At 44.0% G+C, this 23,071-nt stretch overlaps 1 protein-coding gene across 1 annotated transcript in view; it reads right to left on the bottom strand.

The window, feature by feature from the left end:
- ABCB10 (ATP-binding cassette, sub-family B (MDR/TAP), member 10) overlaps positions 1-17,983 on the bottom strand; it is a 34,533-nt gene extending 16,550 nt beyond the window's left edge. The window contains exons 1-5 of the mRNA XM_011999852.1: positions 16,854-17,983; positions 15,106-15,308; positions 9,625-9,759; positions 7,739-7,885; positions 6,589-6,724 (exon numbers count right to left, since the gene is read on the bottom strand). Coding sequence (XP_011855242.1) covers positions 6,589-6,724; positions 7,739-7,885; positions 9,625-9,759; positions 15,106-15,308; positions 16,854-17,016 — 784 coding nt within the window. The 5' untranslated portion in view covers positions 17,017-17,983. The remainder of the gene's footprint in view (positions 1-6,588; positions 6,725-7,738; positions 7,886-9,624; positions 9,760-15,105; positions 15,309-16,853) is intronic.
- Positions 17,984-23,071: the final 5,088 nt, after the last annotated feature.

The raw sequence follows: 23,071 nt of genomic DNA on the forward strand, positions 1-23,071 counted from the left end.
TTAGCCAGGCTGGTCTCGATCTCCTGACCTCGTGATCCGCCCGTCTCGGCCTCCCAAAGTGCTGGGATTACAGGCTTGAGCCACCGCGCCCGGCCAGCAATCTCTTTAGTTTTATTTTTTTTGTGGAGACAGGGCCTCACTGTGTTGCATAGCCTGGTCTTCAACTCCTGGGCTCCAGCAACACTCCTGCCTTGGCCTCGCAAAGTGCTGGGATTACAAATGTGCGTCTCCTTCCCTGGCCTCTAGCGATCACTTTTTAAAGTCAGCTTTGAACCATGATTTTTTTTTTTTTGAGAGGGAGTCTTGCTCTGCTATGGTGTAATCTCTACTCACTGCAACCTCTGCCTCCCGAGTTGCTGGGATTACAGGCATCCCCCACCATGCCTGGCTAATCTTTGTATTTTTAGTAGAGACGGGGTTTCACCATGTTGGCCAGGCTGGTCTCGAACTCCCGACCTCAATTGATGCACCCGCCTCAGCCTCCCAAAGTGCTGGGATTATAGGTGTGAGTCACCGTGCCCGGCCTGAACTGTTATTTAACAATTAAAACCCAAATGCAATGGTCTACATCAAATGTGAGGACATATATTTGTAACATTTTCCCTCAGTGAGGATACTGAAAAAAAAAAAAAAAAAAAATTCAAATATTCTATGGTATGAATATTTATGTAAGATACAATGGACTAAAATGTTTAGGCTAAATTAAAAATGCATTTGGCAAAAATAGGACCTCACAAATAGTCAACTGATTTTTGACAAAGAAGTAAAGGCAATACAATGGAGATGCAACGGCAATATATGTATTGTCTTTTTAACAAATGGTTCTAGAACAACTGAACATCCACATGCAAATAAGGAATCTAGACACAGACCTTACACCTTTCCCAAAAACTAATTCAGAGTGAATTACAGACCTAATGTAAAACACAAAACAATAAACTCCTAGAAGGCAACACAGGAGCAAGTGTAGATGACCTTGAATTTGGTGATGACTTTTTAGATACAATACCAAAGGTACAATCCATGAAAGAAAGAAGGTGGACTTCATTAAAATTAAAAATGTATGCTTTGCAAAAGACAATGCGAAAAGAAGAGGACCAGCCACAAACTGGGAGAAAATATCTGTAAAAGACCTATCCAATAAAGGACTGCTACCCAAAATTTACAAAGAACTCTTAAAACGCAACAGTACGGAAACATGAAGACTTATTTTAAAATGGTCAAAAGTCCTGAACAGACAACTCACCAGAGAAGATATACAGAGAACAAATAAGCATATGAACAGATGCTCAACATCATATGTCACCAGGGAAATGCAAACTAAAACAACAATGAAATATCATGCATCTATCAGAATGGCTAAAAGCTAGAACATTGATGCCACCAAATGCTGGGGTGGACGTGGAGCAACAAGAACTCTCATTTCTTGCTGGTGGGGATGCAAATGGGACACACACTTTGCAAGGCAGTTTGGGAGTTTCTTACAAAACTAAAAATTTTTTTGTAAGAAATTCATTCAGTCTCCATAGAGATGTCAAAAATTGCCAATGCTGGTCGGGTGCGGTGGCTCACACCTGTAATCCCAGCACTTTGGGAGGCCAAGGTAGGCAGATCACTTGAGGCCAGGAATTCAAGATCAGCCTGGCCAACACGGTAAAACCCTGTCTCTACTGAAAAAAAAAAAAAAAAAAAAATACAAAAATTAGACCAGGTGCGGGTGGCTCATGCCTGTAATCCCAGGACTTTCAGAGGCCGAGGTGGGTGGATCACTTGAGGTCAGAGTTTGAAACCAGCCTGGCCAACATGGTGAAACCCCTTCTCTACTAAAAATACAAAAAAAAAAAAAAAAAAATAGCTGGACGTGGTGGCACACAACTGTAGTCCCAGCTACTTGGGAGGCTGAGGCTGGAGAATCGCTAGAACCTGGGAGGTGGAGGTTGCAGTGGCCGAGACTGCACCATTACACTCCAGACAGGGTGACAGAGCGAGACTCCATCTCAAAAAAAAAAAAAAAAAAAAAAAGTCAGGCATGGTGGCGGATGCCTGTACTCCTAGCTATTTGGGAGGCTGAGGCACAAGAATTCCTTGAACCTGGGAGGTAGAGTGAGCCGAGATGGTGCCACTGCACTCCAGCCTGGGCAACAGAATGAGATTCCCTTTTTTTTTTTAAAAAAAAAAAAACAAAAACACCTTGCCAATGCTGACTACGTTGCAAGTCACCACAGCAGGGTATTGGGAAAAGTTTTCAATGAGCAGTAAGCATGCCTCGGATAAACCTCAGTGCCTATGATATTGCCACTGTGCTAAGCTGAACACATTCTTACCATCCAATCAAGCAGTTGTACTCCTTGGTATTTGCCTAAATGAGCTGAAAACTTCCATCTACACAAAAACCTACACATGGATGTTTATAGCAGCTTTATTCACCATTGCCAAAACTTAGAAGCAGCCAAGTGTCCTTTAGTAGGTGAACGAATAAACTGTTGTACATCCACACAATGGACTATTATTCAGTGCTAAAAATAAATGAGCTATCAAGCCATAAAAAGACATGGAGAAATCTTAAATGCATATTTCTATGAAAAGAGCCAACCAAATGCTACATACTGTATGATTAAAACTATATGACATTCTAGAAAAGGCAAAACCATGGAAACAGTAAAAACCATCAGTGGTTGTCAGGGGTTTCAGAAGGGTGATGAATAAGCAGAGCTCAGAGGATCTTTGGGGCAGTGAAAATACTTTGTATGGTACAGTAATGTTGGATACATGTCATTTTGCATTTGTCCAAACCCATAGAATGTACACCACCAAGAGTGAACCCTAATGTAAACTGTGGACTTTGGGTGTAATGCTGTGTCAATGTAGGCTTTTTTTCTTCTTTTGAGACAGGGTCTCACTCTGTCACCCAGGCTGGAGTGCAGTGGCGCAATCTCAGCTCACTGCAACCTCCGCCTCCCAGGTTCCAGCAATTCTCCTGCCTCAGCCTCCCACGTAGCTGGGATTACAGGCATGCACCACCACACCCAGCTAATTTTTGTATTTTTAGTAGAGACAGGGTTTTGCCATGTTGGCCAGGCTGGTCTCGAACTCCTGGCCTCAAGTGATCTGCTTGCCTCAGCCTCGCAAAGTGCTGGGATTACAGAAGTGAGTCACTGCCCCCCGGCTGTAGATTCATTAATTGTATCAAATGTACCACTCTGCGGGGGATGTTAATAGGGAGGCTGTGCGTGTATGGGGGCATGGGTATGCACCCCTTTCTCTACACAATTTTGCTATGAACGTAAAACTACTTTGAAAATGGCATTAATTTTTAAAAAGAAGGGAGGGAGGGAAGAAAGGAAGAAGAAAAAAATTAAGGCTGGGCATGGTGGTACACACCTATAATCCCAGCACTTCGAGAGGCCAAGGCAGGAGGATCACTTGAGCCCAGGAGTTTGAGACCAGCCTGGGCAATACAACATAGCGAGACCCTGTCTCTACAAAAAAAAAAAATAGTAATTAGCTGAGTATGGTTGTGTATGCCTGCAGTCCTAGCTACTCAGGAGGCTGAGGCAGAAGGATCACTTGAGCCCAGGAGGTCGAGGCTGCAGTGGGCTAGAATTGTGCCATTGCACTCCTGCCTGGAGACAGACTGAGATCCTGTCTCTAAAACAAAACAAAACAAAACAAAAAAGAAGTAAAGGGAAACAGTAAAAAGTAGTTTAACATAGTAAAGAGCTTTGACTCTGAAGAACAAAAGCACAATGGCCCTGGATAAACAAAATGTGATCTCTCTTTACAATGTAATATTCAACCATAAAAAGGAACCACCCACTAGCCCAGTAGTGGTGGCTCATGCCTGTCATCCCAACACTCTGGGAGGCAGAGGCGGGCAGACTGCTTGAGCCCAGAAGTTCAAGACCAGCCTGGGAAACATGGTGAAACTCTGTCTCTACAAAAAATACAAAAGCTAGCCAGGCATGGTGGCACATGCCTGTAAGTCCCAGCTACTCAGGGGGCTGAGGTGAGAGGACTGCTTGAGCCCAGGAGGTCAAGGCTGCACGACTGCACTCCAGCCTGGGTGACAGAGTAAGCCCCTGTCTCGGGAAAAAATAAATTAAAAAAAAAAAAAAAAAAAAAAAAAAGGAATGACGTACTGATACGTGCTACAATGTAGATGAACTTTGAAAATATTATGCTAAGTGTAAGAAGCCAGGCACAAAAGGACATATATTGTATGATTCCTTTTATATGAACTATCTACAATAAGTAAATACATAAAGACAGAAAGCAAACTGTGGTTGCCAGGAGCTGGCAGGAGGAAGTAATGTAGATAGATTGCTTAATGAGTATTGGTTTTCTTTTCAGTGATGAAACTGTTTGAGAGCTAGATGGAGGTAGTGGTTGCACAGCATTGTGAATGTACTAAACACCACTGAATTGTAAACTTGAAAATGGTTAGGTTTTGCTTTTCTTCATACAGTACTTCTGACTTCATTTTAGAAGAGAATGTACTTAGAATCAGTGGGGTTTTTACCCCTAGTATGCCCTTCTAAGCCGAAATCAAAATAAAAATTCTTATTTAATAAATAAAATAGAATTTCTTGCTTTGTAGATTTATTATAGAATCACTTTGGATAGTGATTCTATAAAAGTATAAAATTACTTTAAAAACATAAAAGCATGGCTGGGTGCGGTGGCTCACACCTGTAATCCCAGTACTTTGGGAGTCTGAGGTGGGCGGATTGCCGGAGTTCAGGAGTTCGAGACCAGCCTGGGCAACACGGTGAAACCCCGTCTCTACTAAAAAATCCAAAAAATTAGCCAGGTGTGGCGGCATGTGCCTGTAGTCCCAGCTACTCAGAAGGCTGAGGCAGGACAATTGCTTGAATCCAGGAGGCAGAGGTTGCAGTGAGCTGAGATCATGCCACTGCACTCTGGCCTGGGTGACAGAGCGAGACTCTGTCTCTAAATAAACAAACAAACAAGCACTTAAAATCCAATTTAAGTTGTTGGGCATTGGTGATTCAGTGGTAGAATTCTCACCTGCTAATTCAAGTTGCTGGATTAAATTCCTACCACCTTAGGCATCTATGTTACAAATGTGGAAGAACCGGTGGCAACAGGTGCACACTGACCTACCCATATCGTCTTTCATCCCTCCTCGCACCAGATGGCAGATCCTGAACAAGACAGTTGACCAGAGTTGTGGGCTGGCCTGTGGTTAAGAAAGCCAAATTACCCAATCTCTGCACGCAGACAAAGCCTTAGCAGCACCTCCTATAACCAGTGCTGGTAACCGACTAGAGCAATGGATTAGAACTGTGTTTTCCAACCCATTCTGTGCAAGACACAGTTGTGAACTTGCCCCTTGTGAATAGAGAGGACAATAGAACAACCACAAACAGAAATAACTTCTATCATGCCAAGTGGTACAGAGGAGGGAAGAAGAGGGGCTGAGAAAGATTATGTCAAATGTGGCAGAAAACATTAAGATGAGGGGAGGCCAGGGAGGAAATCTGGAATGTGAACAGAAAGGCCAGGGAGAAGGGAAGTGAGGTAGGTAGTCCACCTGAAGGAGGACAGAAGACCTAAGGGAACATGACCATAACAGGGTGTGAAACCTCCAGCCCAGCAGGCTTAATCCAAGAAATGGAGAGGGAAGAGCTGCATACTGTCTGTGGGTCCTCCTGAACTAGTCCACCTTCTCGCTTCCCAAACCATCCAGCACCCCAAAACATCTTAATCAGTTTTTATTTAAGACCAGCCAGCAGAACTAAAATGCTTTTTTCAGGGGTCTCTGAAAATATCATTCCAGAAAAAAATCTTCACTTGCCTGCAGATGTCTACGGAAATGCCTCTACCTTCAACAATTAGACAAAAAACCCTGAAAATAAAACCCTCTGGTTGAAGCAACACCATAGGATACCTGATAATATTCCATTAATCAGACCTTAAGCTACTTACCTGACCTTTCCATCTTGAGTTTCAAAGACAAGAAGGGAAACAAAACCTAGGAAATCATTTGTCCCAAGTTGACTGGGGATGCATTCCTGCTTTCCTTCATCCAGGAATGAAAAATAAAAGCTGAACTCTGACAGTCTTAATAAAAGCAAGCAATTCTGTTTCATGCACTTGATAATTTATAAATATTTTTTGATTGCTCATTAGTTTTGAATATGGTTGACTTTGTACAAAAGGAATTTCATTCTCCACTGATTTGCTAATCACGAAACCATCACTAACACAGGACTATGGGTTTCCGTGTCCACACTTGCTCAGCGCCACCTTCCTCCTGCCTGCACCTGTGAGCAAGTGAACAAACGGTCTGAAGACACAGGCTGGGAAATACCACTCCAGAGCGATGCTGAGCTACAAGAGGCCTGCAAAGATCCCCAAATGCCCCAACCAAGGAGGTGTTTGCTCGTCTGCTGCGGGGGGTCACATTCATTTCACTTCTTTAAAAGCCCAGTTGGAATAGTAACGTTCTAGGAAATGCTTTTTCAGTCGAAGTTAATTGAAGTAATGTGAAAGTTCAGTTTCTATTTCAGAAATGATGCTCTGATTTTTAATTTGTAACACCCCAAGCCTATTTAAATTCTTTACCTCCAATGCTTATTCCAACCCAGAAAGCATACATTAGGAAGGAAGAGAGTTCACCCACGGTCATGTGGGCACTGCCCATCAGCAGCCCTCCTTTGTACAGGACAGAAAGCACAATCAGGTTTCCGGAGAGCCCAGTCTGTCGAATGAACAAAACACAGAAGTCAGGTGGGAATCAAGGACCCAGAATGCAAAAAGCGTGAACACAGCCTGTAATGTACCTTTTTCGTTCAACTGTCACAGCAAGATTTTTCCAAAATATTAATTGTACCTGAGTTTCAAATTAAAAATGGTTTTGTAATATTGCAATAATGAAGAAAACAATCTAATCACCATGAAAACCTATAAGCTAAGTCTCCCATCAGATCCCGATTTTACCCCATCTACTCAGTTTGCAAAGGATAAAAGTAATACCAAAGGTTCCTTCCCTAACTAGAGGAAACAAATAAATATCTACTACGTGGGTTTATATAATACAATGAGATGCTCTGGGCAAGGACATAAGCCTGAGGAGCTGGCCTCCTGTATCTGTGGCCTGCTTTTACCTTGGTTGCATGTGTGGTTGTCTTAGGCATAGGGGCAGCCTACTCCGGGCTGCTGCTCCTTATCTGTTAATCATAGCAATGATGGAATTGTCTCTGAAGTTCTTTTCAGTTTACACGTATCTTGAATTTGCCTTCATGGTGATTTTCTATTTCCATGTCCTATTTAAGTGCATTGTGATTGATTTTTTATACTTCTTTCTTGAAACACATTGAGGTGATTTTGGTTAATCCTCAGACTTTGCTGGCGTGAGAATGACCCAGAAGGCCTGTTAAACAGATTGCTGGCCCCAGTTTCCTCCCCAGCAGATCTGCGATGGAGCTGAGTCTCAGCGAGGCTGACCAGGGCCCAGGCAAAGCTGATGCCACTGGCCTGCACCGCACAAATAATCAGTGCCCGATCGCACCATGCACTGACTTTTCTCTAAGGACATTTACTTGTTTCTTCCTTTTTCACAAAAATATTTTAAAGAAAGTCATTCTCAGCCTTGAAATTAAGACTAAAATTTTAAAAATTAAAATCATTTTCTACTTATGCTGAACACCATAGAATAAAACTCTCACCATTCTAACATCTGCCACTTTCACTTTTTCCAAAATGATCTACTTACTGCTCCAAAGAAGCCAGCCCGAGCGAATGCCTCTTTCCTTGCTAACTGCATCACATAGTCCACTTTGCTGGCATATTTGTCTCTTTCAGTCATTTCTTTCCCAAAGGCTCGAACAGTTCTTACATTTCCAATACGTTCCTCAGCTAGCTGGGAGAATAATAAATACATTTCAGGAGGAGAAGGGTCATATTTCAAGAGCTTCTAGAAGCAAAAATAAAATGTGGTTCTCATTTCATTTACTTACTTATTAAAAAGAAAAGAAAAGAAATAGTGATAGTAAGAAGTGAGAACTCCCTGAAAAACACTATCAATGGAAAACCACTCTTGATACATGACTAAGTCAAAAAAGAGTGACAGCAGAGTACACAAAGCAATCCTAGTTTTGGGGGGAAAAAACTATACCTAAACATATCATATATATAGACAGAAAAAGAGGAGCATATGTAGATGCAGAAATACATTTTTATGCAGAGAAAAACACAGACTCCAAAATGTTAATTCTAAAAGACAGGATTACGCATATTTTTGTTTTCTATTTTCAAAATTTTCAACAATAAACATGCATGGTTTTTTTTGTGTTTTTTTGAGATGGAGTCTCGCCCTGTCACCCAGGCTGGAGTGCAGTGGCTCAATCTCGGCTCACTGCAAGCTCCGCCTCCTGGGCTCACACCATTCTCTTGCCTCAGCGTCCGGAGTAGCTGGGACTACAGGCGCCCGCCACCACACCCGGCTAATTTTTTGTATTTTTAGTAGAGACGGGGTTTCACCATGTTAGCCAGGATGTTCTCGATCTCCTGACCTTGTGATCTACCTGCCTTGGCCTCCCGAAGTACTGGGATTATAGGCGTGAGCCACTGCACCCAGCCCCATGCATGGTTTTTGTACCATGAAAGTATAATGGTTATTTTTAATTTTTCTTTTTTTTTTTGGAACGGAGTTTCACTCTTGTCACCCAGGCTGGAGTGCAATGGCACAATCTTGGCTCACTGCAACCTCTGCCTCCCAGGTTCAAAATTCTCCTTGTCTCAGTCTCCCAAGTAGCTGGGATTATAGGCAGGAACCACCGCGCCCAGCTAATTTTTGTATTTTTAGTAGAAACAAGGTTTCTCCACGTTGGTCGGGCTGGTCTCAAACTCCTGACCTCAAGCGATCCACCCGACTTGGCCTCCCAAGGTGCTGGGATTATAGGCACGAGCCACTGCACCGGGCCATTTTTAATTTTTGAAAAGATAATGTTGCACAGCTTTGCAAAGCCAGATTTATTAAATTAATGAAACACAGTGTTATATAGTAACTATTTTCAAAACCTGATTGTTTTGTCCCATAACAAATAGTGATAGTGGCTAGGTATGGTGGTTCACGCCTCTAATCCCAGCACTCCAGGAGGCTGAGGTGGGAGAATCGCTTGAGCCCAGGAATTTGAAACCAGCCTGGGCAACACAGTAAGACCCTGTCTCTACAAAAAATTTTAAAAATTAGTGGGCATGGTGGCATGTGGCTATAGTCCCAGCTACTGAGGAGGCTGAGGTGGGAGGATCACTCGAGCCTGGGAGGTTAAAGCTTCACTTAGCTGTGATTACACCACTGCATCTAGCCTAGAGTGCATGAAAAAGACTTTTCTCATGTACCCTGTCTCAAAAAAAAAAAAAAAAAAAGAAGACTCCACAAAATGTTTAGTTGAGTTGGATCTACTTTGAGATATGGGTAGAAACCTAGTCTAGAAAACAGAGTAGTTTAAGTTTCTGGGATCTTGGGGTAATTTCTAATGAAAGGAAAGGAAGGCACTTTATTGAAAAACCTAAGCACATCCCTTAGGATCTGACGTCTAGGATCCTGGCTGTGACCCCATTCTGCTGGAAACCACGCGGATGACAAGGGGCTTTTACCTGAGTGGCTTGTGCCAGGGAATCCTGGGTGACTTTGGTCAGTTTCCGTAGATATCGTCCATAAATTACAGCAATGATTGACACTGGAGGCACCACGCTCAAAACAAAGGTGGCCAGATTAGGTGAGATAAAAAACTGTCAAAAACAAAAAAAATTGAGAGGTGTTTGTTACATAGGGTGGCAAGACATTCTCATTACCTACGATAGGGGAGTGTGTGTAGGGGTGTGTCTGTGTGTGTGTGAGTGTGTTTAAATTAACAGCAGGCTTGAAGGTACTGTCCCCAAGTTGTTACATCCTGTTTGGGTGGAATTTTTCAGACATCTTTATTCTTCACAAAACCCCATAAATATTCAGCATGCCACACAGAAGAAATGTGACAAGCAATTGCTGAAGAAAGAATCCTCAGGCCAATACTAGATCAGACCATGCTGTTTAACAACAGAGTGGAAAGAGACAGGGTGAGTGTGGCAGAGGCCTGTTCTGCTCCACACTCCAGACCATATCAGGAGTTGTGTATTCAGGTCCGAACCACCTGCAGGCACTGAACAACCAGAGCAACACGTCCCATCAAAATGACCAAGACGGTGAAGTCACCAAAAAACCTCACACTGGGTAGGGTGTGGTGGCTCACGCCTGTAATCTCAGTACTTTGGGAGGCCAAGGCAGGCGGATCACCTGAGGTCAGGAGTTCGAGACCAGTCTGACCAACATGGTGAAACCCTGTCTCTACTAAAAATACAAAAATTAGCCGGGTGTTGGGGTGCACGCCTGTAATCCCAGGTACTCGGCAGGCTGAGGCAGGAGAATCGCTTGAACCCGGGAGGTGGAGGTTGCAGTGAGCCAAGATTGAGTCACTACACTCCAGCCTGGATAACAAGAGCAAAACTCTGTCTCAAAACAAAAACAAAAACAAAAACCACACATTGTATGACAAACAGTCAACAGAGGACTTGGAGGACACAACCAACAAGTCGAAGAAGAATTAAAGCTGCTTTCATGGTTCAGTGGACTGAAGTCTGCAGGATGGATCTGGGCTCAACATACCGAGAAGCTTCTAGCAACTGGAATTGCTGAAAGAACAACCTAACTTCTAGAAGTAAGTAACAGACGGTTTCCCTGTCAACCTTGCAATTTGGTGATTGTACTTTCAATAGTACTAGCATCTCTTTGACAAATTACTAAAATCTACCATATCTCATTTGCACAGAAAATACTATAATCAGTACAAGGCTAAATAATACTAACGAAAAGCTGCAAACTGAAATGTAAGTAGATGGATCAACCAATCATTCACTCATTCATTTACTCATTCAACAAGTTGTTACTGAGTGCCTATGTTACTGAGTGCAAGCACTATTCCAGGCACCTGGGAGATAACCAACCCTCACAGAGTTTTCATGCAAGAAAGAAGAGATAAGACTTAGATAATAGACAAGTATAAGAGAGAGAAAGTATCACTTCAGATGTAACATGATCTTGGAAGACCTCTCCACCAACAGGGAAGAGCCATTGCATAAGGCCCTGAGGCAGAAAGGAGGTTGGCACCTTCACAGAGGAGCAAGCAGATGTGTACACAAATGTCCCACCCTGAGAAGACAAATCCATCAGGACACCTGGGGTGAGCCTCGGGGAGCATAATCATATCTCTGATGGTCACTATCAGGACATGAGACCAACAGGACAGGTCTAACACTTCTGGGGCCTGAACACAACTGATGTCAAATGAACCAACTGGACAGGTGTCCTCTGTGTGGGGCAGGCACAGTCCATCAAGATTCTCCTAGAACTGTCCCAGAACCACCCCCTTCCTTCACTGTGGTTCCATACTTAATGAAAAACCTTCTGGCCAGGCGCGGTGGCTCAAGCCTGTAATCCCAGCACTTTGGGAGGCCGAGACAAGCGAATCACGAGGTCAGGAGATCGAGATCACCCTGGCTAACACGGTGAAACCCCGTCTCTACTAAAAAATATAAAAAACTAGCAGGCCGAGGTGGCGGGAGCCTGTAGTCCCAGCTACTCGGGAGGCTGAGGCAGGAGAATGGCCTGAACCCAGGAGGCGGAGCTTGCAGTGAGCTGAGATCCAGCCAGACAGAGCAAGACTCCGTCGCAAAAAAACCAAAACGAAACAAAACAAAAAAAATCCAAAAAAACCTTCTGATGACTAATACAGGGTCCTGGCACCATAATGAAGTGTTTTGAATAGCAGAAATGGGCTAGGCGTGGGGGCTCACGACTGTAATCCTAGCATTTCGGGAGGCTGAGGTGGGTGGATCGCTTGAGCCCAGGAGTTCAAAACCAGTGGGCTGGACAACATGGTGAGACACTGTCTCTATAGAAAAAAATACAAAAATTAGCCGGGCATGGTGGTGCACGCCTGTAGTTCCAGCTACTCGGGAGGCTGACGCGGGAGGATCGCTAGAGCTCAGGAGGCGGAGGCTGCAGTGAGCCAAGATGACACCACTGCACTACAGCCTAGGCACCAGAGTGAGACCCTGTCTCACACACACACACACACAAAATTGGAATAGCAGAAACACAACTTAATAGTAGGAAGGCCCACTATGTAAATTAATAAATTGGCAGTATGGCATACACAGTATCAGGTTCTCATAATTGGACGTCCCCTATGTCAGGTCCATGAGTTTGTGCAGGAGAAACAAAGTCACATTTCTGATCCTCTAGAGCCAAAGATCGGATCCTAGGCGAAGCCACTTCCTGAGGCCCTTTTATAGACTGAATGTTTCCCCCTGAAATTCATGTGTTGAAGCCTTAACCCCAGCATGGCTGTATTTGGAGATGGGGCCTCTAAGAAAGTAACTAAGGTTAAATGAGGTCCTAAGTGTGGGGCCACAATCCAACAGGATTAGTGTCCTTATAAGAGACACTCTAGAGCACACTCTCTCTCCACTATGTGAGCACATGGCAAGATGGCAGCTGCCTACAAGCCAAGAGAAGAAGCCTCAGAATGAAGCTATTTTGCTAGTACCTTCACCCTGGACTTCCAACCTCCAGAACTGTGAGAAATACATTTCTTTTGTTTCAGCCACCCAGTCTGTGGTATTATTATGGCAGCCCAAACAGACCCCTTTGAATTGCTCATCTGATCCTACACTGAATTCCCTTTCCTTGTTACAAAAAGTACCCCAAGTGATTTTTTCCCAGCTTGAACTTTTCCTGATTCCCCAAACTATTCATATTTGGAAAATGGCATGTTAGTGCAGGAAGGGTCCTCTTCCAGAGGTTTGCTTCTCTCTTAGCTGGAAAATCATGAGTTTTCAAAGCTGTTTTTCATTCCGTAAGTCAGATCTAATAGGCAACACACCCTTCCTCTGTAAACTGACTGCTTCATGGGACACAAAGGACAAAATACAAGCTTTTCAACTTGCGAGAAAGGATTATTTACAGTTCTTTTTCCACAGGTCTAGAACTGCACTGCCCAAAACGACAGCCTTACATGGCCACTGGAAACTTGAAATGTGGCAGGTATGACTGAGACACTGAAGTTTTAATTGTATTTAGGTTTAATTAAAATTTAAAAGCCTATATTCCATTCAGTTATTGGCAAACTATTAAGCATGTCTGGAAAAACTGAGTATGTCAAACTACTTTTTCAATTGTACATTTTATAAAATCTAAATATAGATCAAGTACTTTCAATGAAAATTTAGCATCCGAATTAAGATGCTCCATAAGTAGAGAATACACACCAGATTTGGAAATGCCATTGACCTTTAAACAACATAGGTTTGAACTGCATGGGTCAACTTAAACATAGATTTTCTTTCATCTCTGCCATCCCTGAGACAGCAAGAACAACTTTTCTTCTTCTCAGTCTACTTAGTGTGAAGACAATAAGGATAAACACTTTTATGATGGGCCGGGCGCGGTGGCTCACGCCTGTAATCCCAGCACTTTGGGAGGCCGAGGCGGGCAGATCACAAGGTCAGGAGTTCAAGACCAGCCTGGCCAACATAGTGAAACCCCATCTCTACTAAAAATACAAAAAAATTAGCGAGGCGTGGTGGCAGGCGCCTATAAACCCAGCTACTCAGGAGGCTGAGGCAGGAGAATCACTTGCATCTGGGAGGCGGAGTTTGCAGTGAGCCAAGATCCCGCCATTGCACTCCAGCCCAGACGACAGTACGAGACTCTGTCTCAAAAAAAAAAAAACTTTTATGATGATTCACTTCCACTTAATAAATAATCAGTATATTTTACCTTCCTTATGATTTTCTTAATAACACTTCCTTTTATCTAGCTTACTCTGTTATAAGAACATAGTATATAATACATATAACATACCAAATACATGGTAATTGACTATATGTTATCAGTAAGGCTTCTGGTCAACAGTAGGCTATTAGTAGTTAAGTTTTTGGGGAGTCAAAAGTTACACTTTGATTTTTGACTGTGTGGGGTTCAGTGTCCCAACCCCTGCATTGTTCAAGCGTCAACTATAATATGAAAGAAATAATATAAAATACCTCATTAATAATTTTGATATTAATTACATGTTGAGATGACAATAATTTGTTTATACTGGCTTAAACAAAACATTAAAATTAATCTCAGCCAGATATGGTGGCTCAAGCCTGTAATCCCAGCACTTTGGGAGGCCGAGGCAGGAGGATCACTTGAGGCCAAGAGTTGGAGACCAGCCTGGGCAACACAAAGAGACCCTGCCTCTACAAAAAAAAAATATATATATATTTTAAATTAGCCAAGCTTGGTGGTGTGTGCCTGTAGTCCCAGATACTTGGGAGACTGAGGTAGGACAATCACTTGAGTCCAGAAGTTTAAGACTGCAGTGAGCTATGATCTTGCCACTGTACTCCAGCCTGGGTAACAGAGTAACACTCTGTCTCCAAAAAAAAAATTAAATTAAAAAAATTAAATTAATCTGATTGGCTTCTTTTTGCTTTTTTTAAATGTGGCTACTGAAACATTAAAATCACACATGTGGCTTGCATTGCCTCTCTACTGACCTGCAGCATTGGGCTAAATAGAAATACTGGTGAAGAGGTAAGGCAAGCAGACAGGACAGGCACAAGCCACCCAGTTAAGGAAAGGAAAAAAGGCTGTGGGAGTGAAGAGCTCTCCCCTTAAAAGAGCACAGTTCGACTTATACACACAGAGGAATGGAATTTAGTCACTGCTTGGTGCCACCCACAGGGTAGTACCCAGTGCTCCTTCTACCTGATGCTCTTTTTAATACCCTGGGTTCACACATCTCAGAATACCCAGCAGTAACACAAGAGTCCATTTTCCAGATAATCACTCATTCTGGAGAAATGAAGGTACAAGAGGCCATGCAGGTAGAGGCAATCCCCATGTTCCAGCAGCCTCTGCGACAGCACTTTTGGCTCTAGGCACTTACAGAATGATGCGAATCGCTCACCTTGAGCTCATCTCACACTTGAGAGGCCTGGTGCAAGCCAAGCCCTGGCAGGAAGGTACCAAGGGGAACCAGGCCAACATACCATCATGCTGATGCCTACAGAAGCCTGGGCCCCGGCCCTGAGCCCATCTGAGAGGTTTTCAGTCACTGAGCGCCCCAGGAGTTCAGTGTCTGATGAGAGGCGGTTAATCAATTCTCCTGTGCGAGTCTTGTCAAAGAAAGCAACCTCCTGCCTCAGGATGGAGGAGAATAACGAAGTTCTCAGCCTATTCACAATGCGCTGACCTGCAAAAGCAAACACGAACAGACTCACCAGGGGTAAAGACATCCATTACCATTAAGGGGCAGCCACCTACTGTGCAGCGGCTTGGCCTGGAGTTGTAACCCTTCTGAGCAATGCAGCCTCTGGGCGTGTCTGCTGCACTGTATCCCACGGGGAGAAAGAGCCTTTCCCAAACCAGGCACATTAACTGTCATGCACTACCAACACTATTTTTCTCTTATTAACTACAGACTGTGGGGGCTAGTGAGAGGATACAGGAATAAAATAAATATAACATGACTCAGAGGCTTTTTTTATTTTTACTTTTTTTTTTTTTTAAGAGACTGGGTCTTGCTCTATCACCCAGGCTTGAATGCAGTGGCACGATCATAGTCCACTATAGCCTCAACCTTGTGGCTCAAGCCATCCTCCCACCTCAGCCTCCTGGGTAGCTGAAACTACAGATGTCTGCCACTACACCCAGCTAACTTATTTTTAGTACAGACGGAGTCTTGCTATGTGGCTCAGGCTGGTCTCAAACTCATGGGCTCAAGCAATCCTCCTGCCTCAGCCTCCCAAAGTGCTAGGATTACAGGCGTGAACCATCACACGTGGCCGAGAGTTTTTTAAGGTATTATTTACAAAGAAGTTTCATTACATTAACTTCCAAAAGCTCATTTTGTTCCTCCCTGGAAACCTTTTCCTGTATTGAACCTTTAAATGGCAAAAACGGTTAATCATCCACAGAGTTAAATGGAGAGCAACCGACTTCCAGTTGGTGTCCCGGGTTCTCTCACTATTGTGGCAGTGACCTGCCTGTACCAAGTAGATCTCTTCACAGAAATACTAACAAAGTTATCGTCCCAGCTGCTACTCAAGGAGAAACACAAGCATGGGGCATGTAAATGGGTTTCTGAAGCCTTCAGGAAGCCTCAGAAGTCCAGCTTCATGGCCAGGGGTCTCATTTTCTTTTTTTCTTTTTCTTTCTTTTTTTTTTTTTTTTTTTTGAGATGGAGTCTTGCTCTGTCCCCTAGGCTGGAGGACCCCCAGCAGTGGTGTGATCTGGGCTCACTGCAACCTCAGCCTCCTGGGTTCAAGTGAGTCTCCTGCCTCAGTCTCCTGAAGTAGCTGAGATTATAGGCACACGCCACACCTGGATAATTTTTGTATGTTTAGTAGAGACGGGGTTTCACCATGTTGGCTAGCCGGGTCTCAAACTCCTGACCTCATGATCCACCTGCCTCGGCCTCCCAAAGTGCTGGGATTACAGGCGTGAGCCACCGCGCCCAGCCTGAGGGGCATATTTCCAAACCTCCTGTAAAACCGACATGATTGCCCTTACAGCTCGACTTCAACTGGAAAAGAAGAGTTGAGAACAGTGCTTGATCTAAAATAATCTGTACCTCCAACATCTGGGCAGTCATTGGGCTCTATCCCCACTTAACAGGATGCCAGCAAGACAGGAAGAGAATGGAGCCTGGAGCACATGAGATTCGAGCCCGAACAAACCCACAGGACTCTACATCTTCTTCAGGATGACTCACATCCCTGAGAGGAGAGACTGTTACCTGAAGTTTGCATGAGGTAGACACGAATGGCATTGGCGGCAGCACCACACAGAAACACACCACTGAGCCCAAGGCAGAGGCGGGTCAGGTTGTCGCTGTAGTCCACAGTGGGGTTGGTATAGATGACATCGATGATCTTCCCCAGGAAGAAAGGGGCAGACATGGAGATAACACTGGATATCGTGAGAAATCCAACCGCAGCTAGAAAACACAAGCACTCTCAATGCTCAGGGTGCTTCAGCAAAGGGGCTGTTGCTGGGGTGCTGAGCCCAGGAGGCTTCCTTGCCAAATAAGCTGTTTTCAGAGTATGCATTGATCTCAGTCTCTAGCAGTTTCCTCCCTTTTGCTCCTCGACCCCTGACTCAAGGGAAGAACCAAATGGTTCCAGGTGAGAACAAGCAGGTTGACTAAGGAAGTGAGTGATCATATCTGAACCAGAGAAGATGACTTCTTAGTCTGATCAACTCTTCCTCACCAAGAAAAACTGGGAGCCAACTACGGAACCCATTCCGGCCAGCCCCTCCCTCCCTGTCTCTTGATTTTGGTGTTCCTCTCAGATCATATTTTTCCTCCCTTCATGCTATACATGCTATACTCCTCGGCATCTAACTGTACTGTAACTTGAAGATCAAGCTGTCTAGTTAAAGCCCTTGATTACATCTAGTATCTCAAAACCCTCTTGTCTACGGCCATACACTCCGAACGCACCCAATCTTGTCTGACCTCAGAAGCTCCGCAGGGTGGGACCTCATTAGTACTTGGATGGGAAACTGCCTGGGAATACAAGACGCTGTAGGCCTTAAGCAAACAAACAACCCATTCTAGATAACTTTTGGAAAACAGTTTCACGGATCATTACAAAGAAGCAAATGTCAATAAAACGTGATATATTGCTTCTTAATATTGTATTATTGCTTTGGGAAATATCAACATGATATGAAAATAAATAAGAACAGAATTGTTCATGCACCTAAAAAAAAGGCAAACAAGATACAGTCTTATCAGAAGAGAAATATTGGCTTGGCACAGTGGCTCACGCCTGTAATCCCAGCACTTTGGGAGGCTGAGGTGGGTGGGTCACTTCAGGTCAGGAGTTCAAGATTACCCTTGCCAACATGGTGAAACCCTGTCTCTACTAAAAAAAAAATACAAAAAATTATCCAGGTGTGGTGGTGCGCATCTGTAGTCCTAGGTACTTGGGAGGCTGAGGCAGGAGAATCGCTTGAACCTGGGAGGTGGAGGTTGAAGTGAGCCAAGATCGTGCTGCTACACTCCAGCCTGGATGACAGAGCAAGACTCTGTCTCAAAAAATAAAAAAATAAAAAACAGAAAAGAAAACCCAATTAGTAACAACACATATCACAGATAACTGCATTCATAATAAGAGAAATGAATTTTTTTAAAAGATAGTGACGGGGATCTCACTATGTTGCCCAGGCTGGTATCAAACTCCTGGCCTCAAGCAGTCCTCCCATCTCAGACTTGCAAAGTGCTGGGATTGTGGGCATGAGCCACTGCACCTAGCCAAAAGTATTATTTTTATATAACCTTAATAAAGAGTCCAGAACAAACTCAGTGCCAACTGGACATTTAGTCGACAGAGTTCTAGGAAAAACATAGGTCTTTTTAAGTGGGGAACATTCGAACAATTGCTCTTGCCTCTCCTTAAGGTCTTTATTCTAAAGTCCCCTCCCCAAAAAGGCCTGCTCTGACAGCCTCACTTAAAATACAGACACCCTACACTGCCCACCTCACTCCCTCTCCATTTGTGTTCTCGAAGCTCCTATCTTTCAGCATTCTAAATGTTTCATCTGTTTATTTAGTTTCTCTCTCCATTAGGACAGAAAAGATTTTGGCCTGGTTTGTCACCGATTGCCTACATTGACAGGCACATAGGAAAATCTCAATCACTATTTGTTGAATGAACAAACAAATAAATTGAACTTTGGCAACAGAGCAATAACATCTATCAGATCAAAATTCTTCAATAACCTAAGCAGAAATGTGAGCTCTGGCAGCTCATAAAGTCCATATGCCTGGCTTAAAAACCCATAATCACAATCTAACTGAATAACAGGAAGCTGGGCAAGGGCCACTTCACTTTGACATAAAGCCCAGGGTCTTGTTTCAAAGCACCATGCTTCTTACAACAGTGCCCAAGGGGGCCTGAAGGCCCAAAGGATGGGGAGAGTGTCTAACTTAAGGTTCCGAATACCTCAGCCTTGATGAACTGGCAGCTCCAGAAGGAGTCATCCTGGCAAATTCGGGATTCAGCAGAAAATTCTTTTTGTCCTTCATCAGTAGCCAATTTCTATTCTTTCGCCTCAGAGAGTAACTCCGAAAGCACAGTGTGCATGACCTGCTATATAAAGGTCCACCTCTTCCCTCCTCCTCTAGTTTTCTAAATCAGTTATGATTCTACAATAAGAATCTACATGACATGAAGTGCCCCCTGATTATGATTCTGAGTCTTGTTCTCACATAGTAATGATGCTGATTACAAAAAGAAAGCAATTTAGCTGAATCCAAATTAATTTCAGGATATCCCTCCACACTTTTACTTTTTAATAATCATTTTAAAATTATCAGCTTGTTTTGTTGCCATTTGCTTCTTTGTCCAACTTGAATAAGAAAAGTAAAACAAAAGATATTTTTCAGCTTTTAGTTAAGTGGATTCTTGTTAATCAAGATCTGACTACATATCACTGTCTTCTGATATTAATGAATACTTTAGACTTGCTCCATAAACATCATTTCAGATTCCACCATAAGCCCTGGACACAACTGAGCATACTGCAATTCTGAAACTCTCCCACACCTTTTCTCCATAGTTAAGTCTCTTGCTTGCCCCCACCCTTGCCTGATGTGGCCCCCGCAACTTCTCCCATTATCTATTTCTTGAGAGATACCTTCAAGTATCTTTCTGTTAACCTCATTCTACTGAATGGCGGCAAAGATGGAAACAAATATCCTTCAAAAGAATGGGGAAGGACAATCTGAAATGCAGATTGCTGGACAACAGGGCTGGATAGAAGGACAAAGGTTGGGGGTGGTTGGAGGAGGCTGTACACCGTGCCTACCACCTGCCACTGCCGAACACGGCACCCATCTGGTGGTATCAGGCAGGTACAGCAATCCCCACTGTCATTCAAGGACTCAAAGGCAGCACTTCAGAGCCCTCGCCATTATCTGAAGGATCTGGCATTCATCATCTTATCCTCCCTTTCACCCTCATCTTATCCTCGTTTTTCAGAGAGGAATCTCGAACACAGAGAGAGGGAGCCTATGCAAGGTCTCCCAGTTTACACAATGCAGAACCACATTCTGCGACAAAGCCTGTCCTTGGTATCTTCCCATGTCCCAAGCAAAGGAAGCAGCGCAGGCCTCACCTGGGAGTCAGGGAAGGGAGCAGAGAGCCTGGCAGGATGGAGCAGGGGCAGAGACCTCATGGGTGCACAGGAAGGAGAACTGAGAAATGAAATGAAGGCTCTAAATTATAGAATAGAAGGATTTTTTGGCAAGGTCGGCCTAAAAAGGCTTTACACTGGGAAATGATACAGTCAGATTTGCTTTTTCTTTTTGAGATAGAGTTTCACCCTTGTTGCCCAGTGCAATGGCATGATCTCAACTCACTGCAACCTCCGCCTCCCAGGTTCAAGTGATTCTCCTGCCTCAGCCTCCCGAGTAGCTGGGATTACAGGCATGCGCCACCACGCCTGGCTAATTTTGTATTTTTAGTAGAGACCAGGGTTTCTCCATGTTGGTCAGGCTGGTCTTGAACTCCCGACCTCAGGTGATCTGCCTGTCTCAGCCTCCCAAAGTGCTGGGATTACAGGCGTGAGCCACCGTGCCCGGCCAGATTTGCATTTTTAAATGATCCACTCCGGCTACAGAGTGAAAGGAGTCGCCATGAGAGCGGTGTTCTAGAGCCCTAGGTGAGAAGCAAACTTAGGGTGAAGTAGGTTGGGGACAGAGGGATAAAGGGCAGAGAAAAGGACTGGAGAAATTTTTAAGAACTAGGACGTGATGACTGGTTGGATGTGAGCATTTTTCCTCTCTGAAAAATGAGGATAAGATGAGGGTTAAAGGGAGGATTTAGGATGATGAAGGCCTAACCAAGGAGGGCCGTTCCCAGGTTGAGTGGTCAGGATTGGGTTGGAACCCTGACCAACTCAACCTCAGAACCAGCCCTCCTAGGTTAGGCATTCATTATCTTAAATCCTCCTTTTAAGCTCTGCCATCTAGCTGTTTGACCTTGCTTAAGTCACTCCATCTCTCTGTGCCGTTTCCTCATCTGAAAAACGGCAATAAAAACAATCCCTCCCTAATAGAATTACGAGTCAACTAGACACATATGCAAAGCATCTGGTACAATGCCCAGGGCTGAGTACGCAAGACATATTAACTATTATCTTAACTACTATTGTTATCATTATAAGAATGACCTGTGTCTCTGGCCAAGGCCAAGAGGTTCACACTGCAGTCTCTCTCACTGAGCCTAGAGACAGAAGAGGAAAGATGCTTTGTGGAGAAATGTAACTTTGGTTTTTAGACATGTTGGGTTTGCTGGAGTCTGGGACACATTTCCACAGATGCAGGTGGGTGTGATGGAGAACACAGGAGTCAAGGGTGTGGGGGAGATGGAGGCTGAGCGAAGGGACTCAGCATTAGCGCTGGGTAGAGAATAAGTGAGGACATGAGGGGCTAACAGATGAGAAGGGAATAGAGGAAGAAGCCAGAGACTCCAGGTTCTGGAAATCTGGAGAAGAAAGATCTGAACCCCCATGTGTCTGGTGCGAGATCAGACGGTCTCTGTCCATGCTATTAGCATGCTCTAGAGTTAGGGGTACCCCAAAGACAAAATTAAAAAAAAACAGTTAGGGGTACCTGCCCCATGACCCACAGGGGGCTCGCCGTGGACTCTAACAGACAAATGACGGGAGTCACCTAGGTAATTTAAACTTCTCTAGCTGCCACATTATAAAAAGGAAGATGTAAAGTTAATTTTAATGACATTTTACTTGACCCAATATATCCAAAATATTATCCACACATGATTAACATAAAAAATTGGTAAGGTATTTTACATTTTTTCTCTCTGGAATCTGGTGTGACAGCACAGCTACAGAAGGCTCAGTTTCTCTGAAACAATGTATTTCCATAGCACACACACATCCCTGGCTTTCGGGGGCAGTTCCGATTTCAAAGGTTCATCCTCCCCAGCCCCCACAGGGCACTGTCCCTGTGGGATCTCCATCCTCACTGGGCTTCAGGAAGTAGCTACTCTGGCCTCCTTGCCCACCATACCCACTGCTTTTGTCACTATATTCACTGTGGTCACTCATGGTCCATCTTCATAAAAGGTAACTACAAACTCAGCAAAAGCTGTCAGCAGGCTTCAGGTTCTCAGAGCAGTCCTGCCCTCAAACCACACACCCTTATCAGTAACTGCAGTGAGAGGAGCCCTCCGGAGTCCTCCACACAGGCACCAACTGAACACGCCCCAGTGGAGGGGATAGACGTGTACAGTCCAGTTTAATGAGAAGCCTGCCTGGGAGGTGTGGGGAAGGCATGCTGCCCCAACCCCGAAGTCCCCCACACAAAGAACCTCCAGGAGGCAGCTTTGCCCTAATCTCACAGTACTGTAGGGGCCCACATTTGCTCCTAAAACCCTGCCCCTAACTCATTCAGGTCAGAGTCTCCTCTATCTGCCAGGCACAGCCAGAGGGTTCTGATGAAGTGTCGCTTATCCCATCAGTCCATACCCTGCTCCTCCTCAAGCACCTGCATCTTTTAAGATTTCTTCTGGCCAGAGTGATAAGACGGAGAATTATCAGTGAAAAGGGACCTTACATCTGTATGAAGATAGCTGCGAATCCCTCCCCAAAGGGGCGGCTTAGGCCTGCCTTAGGAGAGGAATGGAACACAGTAATGCTAAAGCTACTTTCGGCACACGTCTGTACATAGTTCATGGTAGACTGCATTTTTAAAGTTTCTGATACAAACTACTTATCAAAGTTTTCTGTTCACAAAATTTAGGAGGCATACTCAGCAAAATGCTGAGAGAGATGGAGGTATTATTAAAATATAAAGCTGTGTTTTTGAAAAAAGATTTTTGTATTTGTTTTTCCAAAAATTAACAAATTAACATTGGAATTCCTTTTCAGCTCAGTTTTTTAGTGTTTTGATTAGAAAATACACACACACAATTGCTCTTT

The sequence above is a fragment of the Mandrillus leucophaeus genome, unplaced genomic scaffold, assembly GCF_000951045.1.
Source record: "Mandrillus leucophaeus isolate KB7577 unplaced genomic scaffold, Mleu.le_1.0 Scaffold604, whole genome shotgun sequence".
Lineage (NCBI taxonomy): Eukaryota > Metazoa > Chordata > Mammalia > Primates > Cercopithecidae > Mandrillus > Mandrillus leucophaeus.